The sequence below is a fragment of the Pseudorasbora parva genome, chromosome 4 (assembly GCF_024679245.1).
Source record: "Pseudorasbora parva isolate DD20220531a chromosome 4, ASM2467924v1, whole genome shotgun sequence".
Taxonomy (NCBI): Eukaryota; Metazoa; Chordata; class Actinopteri; order Cypriniformes; family Gobionidae; genus Pseudorasbora; species Pseudorasbora parva.
The window spans coordinates 5,539,190-5,555,708 of NC_090175.1; the positions used below are offsets into that span (position 1 = coordinate 5,539,190).

Genomic DNA, 16,519 nt, shown 5'->3' on the forward strand with positions numbered 1-16,519 from the left:
CACACACACACACACACACACACACACACACCTGCACTGCTCTCGCCGCGGCTCTCGCTCCTCTGGTCTCCTCCAGCTCTCGAACACTCGCTCGCCTCGCCTCGTCTTTCATGAGCAGCGCTCCTACTGTCCTCTCCTCCTCTGCCTTCTGCTCCACTGCAGATCATCGGGTTAAACGTTAGACTGTCCTAAGTCTTTCACACACGTGTGTGTATATATGTGTGTGTGTGTGTGTACTCACAGGTGTGTTGGCCGTGTGTCGTGTCACTCCAGGTGTTGTTCTCTGGAAGCCCCAGTTTGTGTCTCAATCTCACAGAATCAGTGACCAAACCGTCCAGCAGCTCCCTCCATAACTGCAGACTGCAAACACACACACACACACACACACGCACACACACACACGCACACACACAAACACACGCCCACACACACGCCCACACACACACAAACACATATTTAATGTCCCGACTGTACTTTATAAACATTTCAAGGTGATATAAGATCCTGGTCACTTTGTCTGGGTTGTTTTTTACAATAAATGGATCTTCATCATGAGGTGCGATGTCACAGGTGGAGTGTGTGTGTGTGTGTGTTTGTCTGTGTGTGTGTGCGTGTCTCTGTGTATGCCTTACCTGATGTTGTGTGATGTCACAGGTGGAGTGTGTCTGTATGTGTTTGTCTGTGTGTGTGTGTGTGTGTGTGTGTCTCTGTGTATGTCTTACCTGATGGTGTGTGATGTCACAGGTGGAGTGTGTGTATGTGTGTGTGCGTGTCTCACCTGATGTTGTGTGATGTCACAGGTGGAGTGTGTGTGTATGTGTTTGTCTGTGTGTGTGTGTCTCTGTGTATGTGTGTGTCTCTGTGTGTGTGCGTGTCTCTGTGTATGTCTTACCTGATGTTGTGCGATGTCACAGGTGGAGTGTGTGTGTGTATGTGTGTGTGCGTGTCTCACCTGATGCTGTGTGATGTCACAGGTGGTGTTTGTGTCTGCGGCCGCTGCAGCTCCAGCATCAGTGAGTTAAACTGACTCAAACACTCGTCTCTGCTCACAGCGTCTGTCTCAGGAGCAGACAGCACCACCTGCAGGACACACACACACACACAGTCACACTGAGAGCCGACGGCTGAAGCTCCAGATCAATGCATCAAACCATCAGACATTTTCAAGAAAAATGAACATTTGAAGACTAATATAAACACCCCTCACCAAAAAAAGCTCCATCTCCAACTTTAAAATCGACCGACATCATTCCTTTACCTGTTTTTGGTGACGGGTGTTTGTATTAGTCTTCACACGAGCGATTGCCGCAGCACTTCTCTCTCCGTCTGCGTGACCTTTCCCACGGGGTTGTGCAATCCGTGGTGTGTGGCAGGGCGGCGCAAGAAGAGCAATTTAGGTTCAAAAGTGTATAAATGTGTATTTTATCTTTTGTAAATGTCAGATGGTTTGGTTAGATCAGACTCTATTCCCACTGAAGTCCATTATCATTATCTGTCCATTTCAAGAGAAACATCCTGGAATGTTTTCCTCAAAAAACTTAATTCCTCTTCACCTGAAGAAAGAAACTCAAGAACATCTTGGATGAGATGGAGGAGAGGAAATGATCAGGACATTTTCATTTTGAAGTGAACTAATCCTTCAAGAGCTTAAATATTAGTTTGTTTCTCTCATAAAGCAATGACACACGCACACACACACACACACACACACACACACACACACACACACACACACACACACACACACGCACACACACACGCACACACACGCACACACACTGGGCTGCTTTATGAGCTCTCAGGGTCACGTCGACTGCTCACTGTATTGAAGTGCGGTGTGTGTAACAGAAGGAAGAAACACACACGTGAGTTTGGAGCGACATGACACTTACCCTGGGTGTGCAGAGCGACATGTCATTCTCTTTTATCATTATATATGTTTGAAATAAACATTGACCTAGAAGAGCCTACTTTTGAACATTATTACAGCCTCTGGGGGATTTTATATTATTGATTATAACTCTATATATTAGGGATAAAAGATATTTACTGGACAGATGAATTATCGGTAAATCATCATATTATTGATATGGGTGAAAATGACATCATTTTTATTGCTCCGATAAATAAAAGATATCCGAAAACTAGATCTGATAAAGTGTATGTATATATGCATATTATATTTATACTTCATCTGAAAGCTAAATAAATAAGCTTTCATTTGATGTTATGATGGTGTGGTTTGTTAGGATGAATAATATTTGACAATCTGGAATCTGAGGGGGCAGAAAAATCAAAATATTGAGAAAATCTCCTTTAAAGTTGTCCAAATGAAGTCCTCAGCAATGCATATTACTACTAATAATAAATGTATGATGTATTTACAGTAGGAAATGCACTTCTTTATGGAAGATGATCTGAATATCCTAATGATGTTTGGCATAAAGACATTGATAGCGTTGACCCATACAGTGTATTGTTGGCTATTGGCACAGATATACCCGTGAGACGCTGGACTGGTGTTGAGCTCCAGGTCACATATTTAAATATAAATATATGATGTATATGACGGGAGGATCTTTAAAAAGAATGGAAAATGGTTATAGTTATTAAAGGTGTCCATGTTACAAATGTAAGAGCTGAGTAATATCAATGAACTACATGCACTTATTAGGGTTTAGTCAGTCGTGTGTAATTATTTATCATTTACAGTTATTACTGCAGTAACAACACACTCTAAAAAATGCTGGGTTAAAAACAACCCAAGTTGGGTTGAAAATGCACAGACCCAACAATTGAGTTGTTTTAACCCAATGGTTGAGTTGTTTTAACCCAGTGGTTGAGTTGTTTTAACCCAGTGGTTGAGTTGTTTTAACCCAGTGGTTGGGTTAAATGTTGCTTAAGACAACCCAATTGCTGGGTAAGAACAACTCAACCATTGGGTTAAAACAACCCAATTGTTGGGTCGGTGCATTTTCAACCCAACTTGGGTTGTTTTTAACCCAGCATTTTTTAGAGTGCATGTAACAAGAACACTGGAAAACTGTGTTTGCTTAAAGAAAAAGCCTTTAGCATAAATTACAGGTGACAATCAATAAAGCCACGATGTACATACACCTCACAATTAAAAGAACACATGATTGAAAAAAAATGGTTTTGTCTTAAAGTAAATGAGAATTTGGCTTAATTGTGATGAAAATAATGTCACAGCGCAGAATAATAGGCTTTAAACAAACTTCATTTGTTCTGCTTTATTTTGTCATATCATGGGCACAGCTCAACTTCCTGCTGGTTTCCTCTTCAGTGGTCTGGTGTTATCTGTGCTACGTTCACTGCTGCACACATGGGCTAAATCTTTATTAATAAAACTTTATCCTTATCCTCGTCTTCATCTTCCTCGGACCACAGCGTTACAATAGCTATTAACATTTTTATTATTACTATTATTAATAATTAATTAAAGCAGGGTTTCCCAAACTGGGGTCCATAAAAGACACAAAAGCTAATAATTAAACCATACAAATAAAAAATAAAAAATTCAACTAAACATATAAATACAAAATAAAGAAAGAGAGAAAATGATTTGTTTACCTTTATGTCATGTGACCATTAACTGACGTCAGAGAATGAGAATAGATATGTTTTAGATATTTTCAATTAGATTTGGAGGGGAAATGTGTTTAAATCTCCTCTTTGGTCTTTTGATGTGGGCAGAAGCGGACATGATTGAAGTATTTTTACTTTCCAAGTCATTTTGTTTTTAAAGTATATATATTTTATCAGTGTTCTTCTTTGTAAAACTTTTACTTCACATTCCACAACTTTTTACTGCACTGTAAAAAAATACCCATCAAATTTACGGTAAAAAACCGGCAGCTCTGGTTGCCAGAACTTCTCCGTAAAAAATACGGCAGTAATGTTTTAGGTTTTACGGGAAAACAGCATATAATTTAAAGGTTTATAATGCGGTAATTACGGTTAATACTGGTTTATTTTACAGTTAAAAACCCTATAATTTGAAAGTTTATATAGAAATAATTATGTGTACACAGTACACTATAAAACAATAATGGTAAAAAAAAAAAAATATTGAACCGAAATATTAAATGACCAACTTTCAATTGAAACAATTGAAATGCTAATATCTGTTATTTTCCTTTTATATAATTTGACAATCACCAATTATAGTGGTGATGAGAATCACATGATGAATCAAAGCTCATCACACGCAGCTTTTGGAGGGACAATATTAACATATAGAAGGTGCACACACAAACACTAAACACCAAACACCATCATGGTAACACACATGATGTTTTAAAAATGCAATAAACATTAATTTAACAACATTAGATGTAACATAAAACCTTAATGTACATAAGTGATTAGAAAAAACTAAGAAGAAACAGTTAATTCAATGAAAATGCATCAAATACGAAGTGTCACACGGGGAATTCTGGGAATGTCAATTTACGTTTTTTCACTGTTAATTACACAATGACCTGTTCTTTTTCACTTCGAAAAATTGTAAATTTAACGGTATTTTACTGTAAAATAAAATAAAATGTATAAACCTTTAAATTATACTGTTTTTAACTGTAAAATAAATGTTTTTTAACCGTAATTATTACATTATAAACCTTTAAATTATATGCTGCTGTCCCGTAAAACCTTAAACGTTACTGCCGTATTTTTTACGGTAAAGTTCTGGCAACCACAGCTGCCGGTTTTTTACCGTAAATTTTATGGGGATCTTTTTTACAGTGTACACTGTAAAAAAAACTACAAAAAACTGTTATTTTTACAGGAAAATGCTGGCAGCTGTGGTTACCAGAGAATTATGAATCTATGCGCACTATGAAATTCAAAATTAAGTCTGTGGTTAGAGGAGGCACAGTTTTTTTTTTTCATTTTTATTAAAAATAAATAGAAATCCAGTAAGTATTACATTAAAATGTAAAGCATATACATTTTCAATGCATTTGGATTATTTTTACATAGACAAATTAATAAACTAAAGATGATTGATATGCCAGTTATACGTAAATGAAACAGTTAGGAATTATGTAAAAGTACACAGAAAAACAACCATGTTAAATTAACACTTCCTAGTGTTCATGTGTGTGCTCACTACTGAGTTAAAGTACCATTGAAGCAGTGTTGAAGTTAATGAGATAATTAAGAGATGATTGAGCATTAATGATGAACATCTGATGATAATGAACAGAATCACTAAAGGAAAGAGAAACACGAGAACTACAACTGACTTCAGCCACAGCTTTAGATGAAATCAACTGAAGATAAAAGAAGACATTAAATCTCTGAAGATCTCAGCAGAGGATTGAACAACTCCACAAACAGCATTACCAGCTTCACACATTACTAACCAGACTGATTTTATTGTTGTAATTTATGGTTTAAATAAAATAATAGTTTTATTTGAAGTCACCATGATGGTGAGCAGTGTTTGCTTTAGTTGGGCTCTTGACCCTTGACTCTCCAACATTAGTTTTCTGGCTGCTTTAACTGTGTTTGTAAAGCACTTTTGTTATGGCATGGAAAGTCAAAAACCATGGCCAGGTGATTTGGCTCTTTAATGATGATTATATTAATCGTCATGTAGTGGCTGAATCACTGAGCTCATTCAGATTTTAATGCTCTGATTATAGAGGTAATGTGTTAATTGTGTAGTATGCGTAATAAAAGCCATGTGGTTTACATTATAAACTCATGCATCGTTGTGGCAATCAAACAACTTGCAGGACCAAAAAAAGGTTTAATCTATGGCATTATTTAGACAAACACAGACATCAAGAATCAGTGTTTGCATCTCTACAATGGTGACAAAAAAAAAAAAAACACACAATTCAGAAGCATAATTTATTCATGCCGCAATGCATGCTGGGACTCATTGGAGAGTTTTGATTGGTGGTACCCAGCATGCACTGCAGCATTAAGCTTTTCATTGATTGTCACCATTGTTGAGATTCATACACTGATTCTTGATATCTGTTTGTGTCTAATGATTGCCATAGATTAAAACCTTTTGAGCACTATTTTTTTTACATTCTGCATATTAGATTGCCACGACAGCGCTCATGCTATAGAATCAACTTGCCACTATTATGAGAAAACAAAATTAATAACACATAAACAGAGTCTTAGACTCTGAACAAGACTAGTGATCACTAGATGATGATTATATAATCATGAACAAAGAGACAAATCATCTGACCATGTGTTTTCTTGACTTTCCATGCTGTAACTAAAGTGCTTTATAAACACAGTTAAAGCAGCCAGAAAACTAATGTTGGAGAGTCAAGGGTCAAGAGCCCAACTAAAGCAAACACTTCTCACCATCATGGTGACTTCAAATAAAACTATTATTTTCAATAAAACATTAACATCCACAGAAATAAAGTCAGTCTGGTTAGTAATGTGTGAAGCTGGTAATGCTGTTTGTGGAGTTGTTTAATCCTCTGCTGAGATCTTCAGAGATTTAATGTCTTCTTTTATCTTCAGTTGATTTCATCTAAAGCTGTGGCTGAAGTCAGTTGTAGTTCTCGTGTTTCTCTTTCCTTTAGTGATTCTGCTCATTATCATCAGGTGTTCATCATTAATGCTCAATCATCTCTTAATTATCTCATTTACTTCAACACTGCTTCAATGGTACTTTAACTCATTAGTGAGCACACACATGAACACTAGGAAGTGTTCATTTAACGTCTGCGATTTTTCTGTGTACTATTACATAAATCTTAACTGTTTAATTTACGTGTAACTGGGATTTATCAGTCACATTCAGTTTATTAATATAATTAAATAAATCTTACCTGTTTCATTTATAAATGATTTACAAATAAGATTTTTATTACTGATTCTTAGATAGTGATTCTTAGTAAGTTGATTAATTTGTTTGTTAAAATTACATAATCCAAATGCATGGAACATTTATATGCAATACAAATACATGTTTAGACATTTTTTAAATGCATAAACGTGTAAAGTGACTTACATTTTTAAGATTAACAAAAAATTGTAATTGTCAACAATATTTGCATGTCAAATTAACAAACGAGTTTTTACAGTATTTTCTCAAAAAACGTACAGGTTTTTAATACCAGTATTTGTAGTTTTATCAAATAAAATGTTATTATAATCACATGTTGTAAATATAACAAAATATTCTGTTTAATAGTTTACAAAATGTCACTGTGATTCAAACAAAAAATATATGCTTTTGGGTTTTCTATAATTTTCTTTTGGGATTTTACATTGTTTTTCTGTAAATTTCACGGGCATAAGGTTAGATCTATTGCAGTTATTCACCGTATATAGTAAGGAAACTTTGTGTTAACCAAATAACAGTTTTTAACTGTAGCATTTTTACAACCTTTGACCGTTAAAATCACGATCATTTTTTACAGTGTGCAATACATTTCATACTGAATAATTTAATACTTAATTACATTACAAATCTAGTACTGTATACTTTTACTCAAATAAAATTCAAAGTGTTACTTGCGTAAGTTTTACAAGTAAAAAAGTACTACATTTTTAATGTAATTAAGTATTAAAGGTAAGAAAACAAAACATTGTATTTATGAAATGTAGTGCAGTAAAACTATGACATTATATATTATGCTTTGTAAATGTAGTGAAGTAAAAGTTCTCCAAAGAAAAACACTGATAAAGTTGTGTATTTACTTGAGGAGAAAGTAAAAATACTCCAGCACTGTCGGCCTCTGTGTAGGGGTCAAACGTAACATAATCTAGATTAGTGATAATCGTCCTCAAAGCACGCTCTGATATGTGAGAGAGAGAGAGAGAGAGAGAGAGAGAGAGAGAGAGAGAGAGAGAGAGAGAGAGAGAGAGAGAGAGTGAGAGAGAGAGAGAGAGAGAGAGAGACAGAGAGAGAGAGAGAGAGAGAATGATTTGTTTACCTACATGTCATGTGACCATTAAAGGGTTAGTTCACCCAAAAATGAACATTATGTCATCATTTGCTCTCCCTAAAGTAGGGGAAAAATACTATGGTAGTCAATGGGGCTCAGCATCTGCTTACATACAAACATTCTTCTAAATATCTTCCTCTGTGTTCAGCAGAAGAAAGACATTCAGCAGGTTTGGAACCACTTGAGGGAGAGTAAATGATGACAGAAGTTTCATTTTTGGATGAACTAACCCTTTAACTGACCTCAGAGAATGAGAATATATCTTTTTGGGAATTAAAGTAGTATTCAATGTATTCAAATCTCATCGTTGGTCTTTTGATGTAGGGGTCAAACGTAACATGATCTAGACGGGCGAGATGGGTCCTGATAATCGTCCCCAAAGCTGACCTGTACCTGTCTGAGTGTGTGGACTGACAGATCCCAGTCCGCCGCTCCTGTCCCGCTGACCTGCTCCCATAATGCCCTCAGCGCCTCCACAGGCTCGCGGCGGTACTGCAGCTGTGCAAACACACACACAGAAACACGGTAAACCTCCTGTAACCCGTCGGCCCCGCTGAGAGGAACATCGTGTTTCGCACGGCCTGTCAGTTCCAGGACTCAATAACGGCGGGAACACGAGGGACCCGACACATGCTGAGCTGGACGAGGCCCACAGTCATGTTCTGGACTAAATTACACGACTCAAGCAATTATCCGCTTAATGGAGCCGATTATCGGCCGGCCGTCGCCACTCTTCTCTCTCTCTCTCTGTGTGTGTGTGTGTGTGTTTGTGTGTGTGTGTGTGTGTGTGTGTGTGTTCGCAAGCTTGTGTGAGTCAACGCAGAACAACGAACAGGAAATTAGACATGAAGATGCAGATGTGGTTTCATCACTCACTTATAAAATGACATTTGCATAATCCCCCACACACACCACTGTATTATCCAGCTACCTGACTGCTGTTATTAAGATGTCCTTTCATATTATAGATTAGGCAAGATAGAGCAAACATTACTCAATGAATGCGACTAAATAACCTCGGAGACGGCAGTGTGTTCCTCAGAAGTAAATGCGTCCGAGTGATTACATTTGGTGATTATAGCTGCTTATATTATGATGGGGGTCTTTTCATCAGGCTCTTCTGAATGGCTGATGAGCATCTCAAGGTGTTCTGGGTAAGTCGAGGAGTCTGACTCACCGCTGTGATAAAAGAGCTCCTGTTTCTTACTGTACAGCACTTTGTGTTTGTACATTTTGCTGTATTTGACACCTTATGAAAAGGCAGATTAGTTTGTTTCTAAGCGTGTTTATTCCAGCTTTGCTATAATGCGTTGAGATGGTTTTAAAAGAGGTTATAAACACATATACCACTGATCTATACAGATTGCTCATGATGGTATAAAAAGTGAGGCCGCTGCGCCACCGTATTAGTTTTCTAGTGAATCAAAGGAAATGATATGATTTTACTGAGAAAACACTGCCTAAGGAGACACTGTTTCTACATCTGAAGTCTCCCTCTACATGCTTACAGCACTAATGTCAGGAATTTCCCCTGCTTATTAAAAAGTTACGTTCATATTACAGTAGTGCACATCAGCTCAGCGTGTGTTATAGATGTCAGAAATCAGAATAAAGATGTACGCCTTGTAAGCTGAAATGGCCTTGTGCTGTAGTATTGTTTTTACTCATATTGTAACTCATATTAATACAGAGGCTTGTATTAATATTTAGCCTAACGTGTGAGCTATTCCAATCCATTTCTGCAGCTAAACACAGATATGTGTTTATTTTTTCCATTATTACATACGTGAAGACATATATTTAGTCTATATAGTTCAGTTATGTTACCCACACATTAACATTTTTAATATATGACTTATCCTCTGAAAAGACCGTAAACATTACAGACAAGATCTGAGGGCCGGATGCATAAACCACTTAGACTAGTCTTAAAAGTAAGTCATCTAATTTTTTTCTTTAAGACTGGTCCTAACTTTTTTTAATCAGTTACATAAAATGGTAGATTGGTTCAATTTAAATTAGAAAAGTAACTAATTGCTAATTGACAAATTAGTGCTTAAGACAGTCTTGACACAGTGGCTAAGTTTATGCAACTAGCCCCAGAAGTAACTATTAATTTACATACATATATCGTGAAGCTAATCCTGTGAGACAGATGCTGCAAATGCTGTGATTTTAGCTCAATGTTTTGGCTGTAGGTCAGTGATGCCCTCTGTCAGTAGGGAAAAGTAAGATGGCCGCTCGAACACTTCCTGTGGCTTCACTTTAGAACGTCATGAGCAACCCAGTCATTTTTTCATCAGTGATATATACACCGATCAGGCATAACTATCTCTAATATAATGTTGGTCCCCCTGACCCGTCGAGGCATGGACTCCACTAGACCCCTGAAGGTGTGCTGTGATATCTGGCACTAAGATGTTAGCAGCAGATCCTTAAAGTCTTGTAAGTTGCGAGGTGGGGTCTCCCTGAATCAGACTTGGTCAGCACATCCTACAGATGCACGATTGGATTGAGATCTGGGGAATTTGGAGGCCAAATCAACACCACAAACACTGCCTCTGCCGGCTTGCCTTCTTAGGGCATCCTGGGGCCATGTGTTCCCCAGGTGTGCCTTGCACACGCGCCCGGCCAGCCATGCGATGTAAAAAAAAACACGTGATTCATCACACCAGACCTTCTTCCATTGCTCCGTTGTCCAGTTCTGATGCTCACGTGCCACTGTTGGGGCCAGTCTTCACTCCACACTTGCATCACTGAGCCTCGGCCGCCCATGACCCTGTGGCCGGTTCTTCACTGTTCCTCTTGGAGCACTTTTGATAGATACTGACCACTGCAGACCGGGAACAGCCCACAAGAGCTGCAGTTTTGGAGATGCTCTGACCCAGTCGTCTAGCCGTCACAATCTGGCCAAACTCGCTCAAATCCTTACGCTCGCCCATTTTTCCTGCTTCTAACACATCAACTCTGAGGACAAAATGTTCACTTGCTGCCTAATATATCCCACCCACTAACAGGAGCCGTGATGAAGAGATCATCAGTGTTATTCACTTCACTTCATAATGTTATGCCTGATCGGTGTATATATAAATGATATTATATGAGGACGTTAAACAGGTGTGTGCTGCAGTGAGATCCCTCAGAGTAGCAGAAGTGTGTGTGTGTTATTGTAATGACGTACATCAGGGTTGTGTGTGAGGAACAGCTCGTCGTCTGTGATGTAGAGATCATCAGGAGAGCTCGGCCGTTCTGGAGACTGAACTCCTCTCAGCAGATCCACGATGATCCGTCGGCACAACGACACCGAGGCTTTCCGCTCCAGCTCCTTCTGCTCACACACAGCATCAGTTTACAGATATCACTGAATTATAAGTATATATACAGCATCTCTACACACACACACACACACACACACACCTCGAGGGCGGCTCTCTCCTGTGCGCTTTTGTCCTGATCTAAGGCCACGCCCCTCAGAGTGACCTGCAGTGGAGCTCCGCCCATCAGCACCGGGTGTGTGTTCAAACGCCAGACCTCAGTCACGATGCCCGCAGACACACTCTTGAAGGTGAAGCTGATGTGTTTAGTGCTGCTGGGTAAGATCACCGCTGGCAGAGAGAGTCAAACACATCAGTGTGTGTGTGTGTGTGTGTGTGTGTGTGTGTGTATGTGTGTGTGTGTGTGTGTGTGTGTGTGTGTGTGTGTGTGTGTGTGTGTGTGTGTGTGTGTGTGTGTGTGTGTGTGTGTGTGTGAGAGTGAGTGAGTGAGTGTGTCTGAGTGTGTGTGTACCTGTAGTGCTGTTGAAGTAGAAGTGTTGAGAGTGTGTGTGTGTTCGTGTCAGTCTCTCCCAGCTGTAGTAAATTGCGGTACTTCCTTCATTCTTTAGCTCTAGATCAGCGCTTACACTCTGTCCCGTGACCGTCTCGAACATCAGCCGGGCAGAGACGCCCTCCTGCCCCTGAACACACACACACACACAGGCCTATGTGTCATGCTCTACAGTTATCTAAAGTTATGCTGATGTACAGTGAGTCATGTGGTGATATAAGATCCTGATCCACCCCCAGACCTTCAGCTGGTGGGAGGAAGCGCTGCCGGTCCAGAGAGCCAGATCTCCACCAACCCTCAGAGCGGGGCGCAGCTCCACATCACTGATGATGTCATCAAACAGCGCCAGAGGGTCCCTGTGGAAGAGAGAGACGAATCCATGAACAGACCTGTCCCATTCTGCTTGTTATCATCAGGTGTTCATCACTAATGGTCAATCACCCCTTAATTAATCTCTTAATTATCTCATTAACTTTAACACCGCTTCAGTGTTATTTTAACTCTCAGTGGAGTGGGACCAAATACACTCTGAGCAGTGTTGATTTAACACTGGGGGTTTTGCTGTGGGGCGAGAGACACAGGATACAGAAACTTACTCGTTTTCTTTCTGCTCTTCATCCTCCTCTTCTTCTTCTCCTCTCTCATCTGGAGGAGGAAAACGTCCCACAGATGGACCCGAGCCGAGTACCTCCAGAGCCTCCACCTCCTGAAACACAAACAGCACACAGGAGATCAACACACACTAAGTAACACACACACTGAGTAACACACACACACACACACACACACACACACACACTGAATAACACACACACACTGAGGAACACACACTTGAAGAACGGCTGAACTTCATCTGAGGGTTTATTTTAGAAAGATATGTTTATAAACCAGATCTGCAGATGAGACGTACAGTGAGTCCAATGAGAACAAACAGAGAGAAACACACACACACACACACACACACACACACACACACACACACACACACACACACTGTTCACCTATGACATCATTCTGAGTCTGTTGTGTTTTATGGCATCAGTGTTTTATACGGTGGAGCAACACGGTCTGTCTCTCTCTCACACACACACACTCACGCACACACACACACACACACACTCACACACACACACATACACACACACGCGCACACACAGACACACACACACACCCTTTCCTCGCTCTCAGAGGCTCTAATTGACATGTGCAAAGCCTTCTGGGAATCCGTTCCCCAACCCATGCAAGGCAGCTCCTCTTGAACAGGAGTTAAATAGTCTGTGTGTGTGTGTGTGTTGGTACAGGTATATATGGGTTATAAGGACAATTCCTCATAAACCACATTTATAGTGTAATACCAGTGTTCAAATGGCCTTAAAAACATACTAAATGATGTTTTTTTTGAGAAAGTAAAAATGCAGCATGTTTCCTGTGATGGGTAGTTTTAGGGGCAGTGTGTGTGTGTGTGTGTGTGTGTGTGTGTGTGTGTGTGTGTGTGTGTGTATTTGTATGTGTGCGTGTGGGTGTGTGAGGGGTAGGTTTAGGGGCAGTGTAAGGGGATAGAAAATACAGTTTGTACGGTATAAAAACCATTACGCCTATGGAGAGTCCCTGTAAACCACATAGACCAACATGTGTGTGTGGTTGTGTGCTTGAGTTTGTGTGTGTGCTTGTGTGTGTGATAGTGATAATGTCTGGTAATAAGCGCAGGAGATGTGCGGATCTGTTCTCAGGGGCTGATGGGAACATGTGCTGCTGAATACTAATGCAAACCACAATAACAAAAACAATGGCAGAGCCTCGTCACCATCAGAGCGACAGAACCGACCCGACGTCTGAGCGAGGGGACACCACACACACACACACACACACACCCAACCGCCTCTCTGACCTCCACAACACACTCGGCCAGTGTCCGTGTAGACAACAGCCTTTCAACCGGCGGCACGTTTCACACGTGATCTCGGAAACACACACACACACACACACCGCACGGGTCTGCTAATGGACTTCCTGTCACTCACACACTACTACACTGATTTCCTCACACTCATCTGTGACTCAGACTCTTAATGCTCAGTCTCTGCTGTTCATATTTTTGCTTTATAAGTGTTACACACTGTAAAACTGTGACACATCTGCTGGATTTTCAGCATCTTCAGTGTCACATGATCCTTCAGAAATCATTCTGATATGATGAAACGTTTATGATTATTATCAGTGTTGCTGCTTCATATTTTTCAAACGCTTTAATTCAAAAGCGCTTGTTTGAGGGTGCATTATTATTCGAAATGAGGAAAGCCTGTAGAGTTACAGTAACACGGAATGAATATTTTTACACAGGAAAACAAAAAGCGTTTAAATATGTGATTTTTGTGATCAAAGATGAGTTTTAAGGGAGACAGTTATTGACTACAGGGAGACAGAGGTCTACACTGAGGACCCGAGACCCAAACCTCAAACTTACAGCCTTGCACACTCTCATTAAACCAGACGCGAAAGCTGAGGAGCGTTAAAAAGCATAGGCTACACTTCAGATGGCTCCAGCTAACGTGCATGTGCAGTCTGAAGCGTGCACACTTCATAATAACGTCTTGTTATGGCTGTGTTTCGGGTCAGACTCGGCTCAGGGAGGATTTTGAATAAGTAATGCTCTGAACGAGCAATCGTTATTACGTTCAAAAGGGCAAACGGTTGAAGTTATTTAATGTGAACCAACTGCAAAAGTTGTGGATTCTGAAGCTGGACTAATGAGTGGATTAAAGGGTTAGTTCACCCAAAAATGAAATGTATCCCTTGAAGCATCAAAAATATATTTTGGTCCAAAAATAACAAAAAGTACGACTTTATTCAGCATTGTCTTCTCTTCTGCGTTTGTTTTCAATCCTAAAAAAAAATAAAGATTCAAACGGTTATGAATCAGCGTATAGATTCATGATTCGGATCGCGTGTCAAACTGCTGAAATCACATGACAGGGCTGTAGTCTCTGAGTGTGTGTGTGTGTGTGTGAGTGTGTGTGTATGTCTTACAGGACTGTAGTCTCTGAGTGTGTGTGTGTGTGTGTGTGTGTGTGTGTGTCTTACAGGACTGTAGTCTCTGAGTGTGTGTGTGTGTGTGTGTGTGTGTGTGTGTTCCTTGTTTGGCAATACTTGTGAGGACATGTCATATACAATGCATATATCATATATAATACAATGTCCTCACTTCTATAGTAAAACATGAAAATGACCCACTAGTGAGGACATTGGACTGGTCCTCACTAGTTTAAAAGGCTTATAAATCAGCCAAAACATGTTTTTATTTAAATCTGTTGATCTGCACATGTTTCTGTGAGGGGTAGGTTTAGGGATAGGGGTTGGGTTAGGGGATAGAAAATATAATTGAGCTGATATAAAATCAATGGAAGTCTATGTAATGTCCTCACTAATATAGTGAAACAAACCTGTGTGTGTGTGTGTGTGTGTGTGTGTGTGTGTGTGTGTGTGTGTGTGTGTGTGTGTGTGTGTGTGTGTGTGTGTGTGTGTGAGCCTGTTTATGTGGTTTATGAGGACACAAATTTGTATAACTACATGGGTATTACACTGGTATTACACTATAAATGTGGTTTATGAGGACATATCAAATGTCCTCATAATTCAAATGGCCTTAAAAACATACTAAATGATGTTTTTCTGAGAAAGTAAAAATGCAGAATGTTTCCTGTGATGGGTAGGTTTAGGGGCAGTGTAAAGGGATAGAAAATACGGTTTGTACAGTATAAAAACCATTACGCCTATGGAGAGTCCCTGTAAACCACATAGACCAACGTGTGTGTGTGTGTGTGTGTGTGTGTGTGTGTGTGTGTGTGTGTGTGTGTGTGTGTGTGTGTGTGTATGTGTGTGTGTGTGTGTGTGTCTTACAGGGCTGTAGTCTCTGAGTGTGTCCTTGAGTTGATGAAGCCGCTGCTGCAGGTATAAACTCTGCTCCCAGCCGCCGTTCACCGCCTCACACACCACATTACCTGCAAACACACGCCATTATCTGTAAACACAAACACATTCAGAGAAAATCACACTAGCGTGTGTTATGATGTGTGGCATTCGTGTACTGATGAAAAAGCAGAAAAACACATTTTCCTTCCATTGGACTCAATCAATCTGCAGATTACCTTCTCATTCATGAGCGAGCGTGGCCTTCAGGCGGCGCACCGACAGCGGTCTGATCTGACATTACTCTCAGACAACAGCTCTTAAACGCACTGGGCTCATTCTCCACCATCATCAGGCTCACAGTGAAAGTCAGCTTTAATCAGAGAGACGCTTCCCACTGCCACGCAACCGATTACAAGATTTATAATTTCAACATGTGCAGCTGATCTCAAACTGATCTGTGGAAAACTCTCCTCAAGACACATGTTTCTGATGATGCTAGAGTTATGCAACGGCGATGAGATCTCGAGGACTCACGCGTGTCGAGTGTGTGCCGTCACACAGCGAAACGGGTCCTAAAAGCAATTCTGAAGACAATATAAATGTGTTTTTTAAATGTAATATTTTATTTTATTAACCCTTTAGAGTCTGGCAATCAACTACAATTTGGAAATGGAAGACTTTATCGAACCTTTGGACAAAATATGTATGTGTTTTTTGTTGTTGTTGAGTATCATGTTTGATACATCAGACTTTATTGACATGGAGGGAAACAGCTCAGTTTTATTCAGAGACCCAAACTGAGCAAACACATGCAGTATTTATCTGTATTT

The 16,519-nt window shown here is 39.9% G+C and overlaps 1 protein-coding gene across 2 annotated transcripts in view; it reads right to left on the reverse strand.

Moving 5' to 3' along the window:
• The window catches only part of mycbpap (mycbp associated protein), a 35,959-nt gene that overhangs the window by 1,919 nt on the left and 17,521 nt on the right, over positions 1 to 16,519 (reverse strand). The window contains exons 9-18 of one of the 2 annotated variants that reach the window (XM_067440662.1): positions 15,678 to 15,778; positions 12,377 to 12,486; positions 12,022 to 12,136; positions 11,742 to 11,910; positions 11,373 to 11,560; positions 11,137 to 11,283; positions 8,349 to 8,453; positions 953 to 1,080; positions 242 to 360; positions 32 to 156 (exon numbers count right to left, since the gene is read on the reverse strand). In XM_067440662.1, the coding sequence (XP_067296763.1) occupies positions 32 to 156; positions 242 to 360; positions 953 to 1,080; positions 8,349 to 8,453; positions 11,137 to 11,283; positions 11,373 to 11,560; positions 11,742 to 11,910; positions 12,022 to 12,136; positions 12,377 to 12,486; positions 15,678 to 15,778 (1,307 nt within the window). Of the gene's footprint in view, positions 1 to 31; positions 157 to 241; positions 361 to 952; positions 1,111 to 8,348; positions 8,454 to 11,136; positions 11,284 to 11,372; positions 11,561 to 11,741; positions 11,911 to 12,021; positions 12,137 to 12,376; positions 12,487 to 15,677; positions 15,779 to 16,519 lie in introns of both variants that reach the window. The other variant, XM_067440661.1, reaches the window with a different exon arrangement.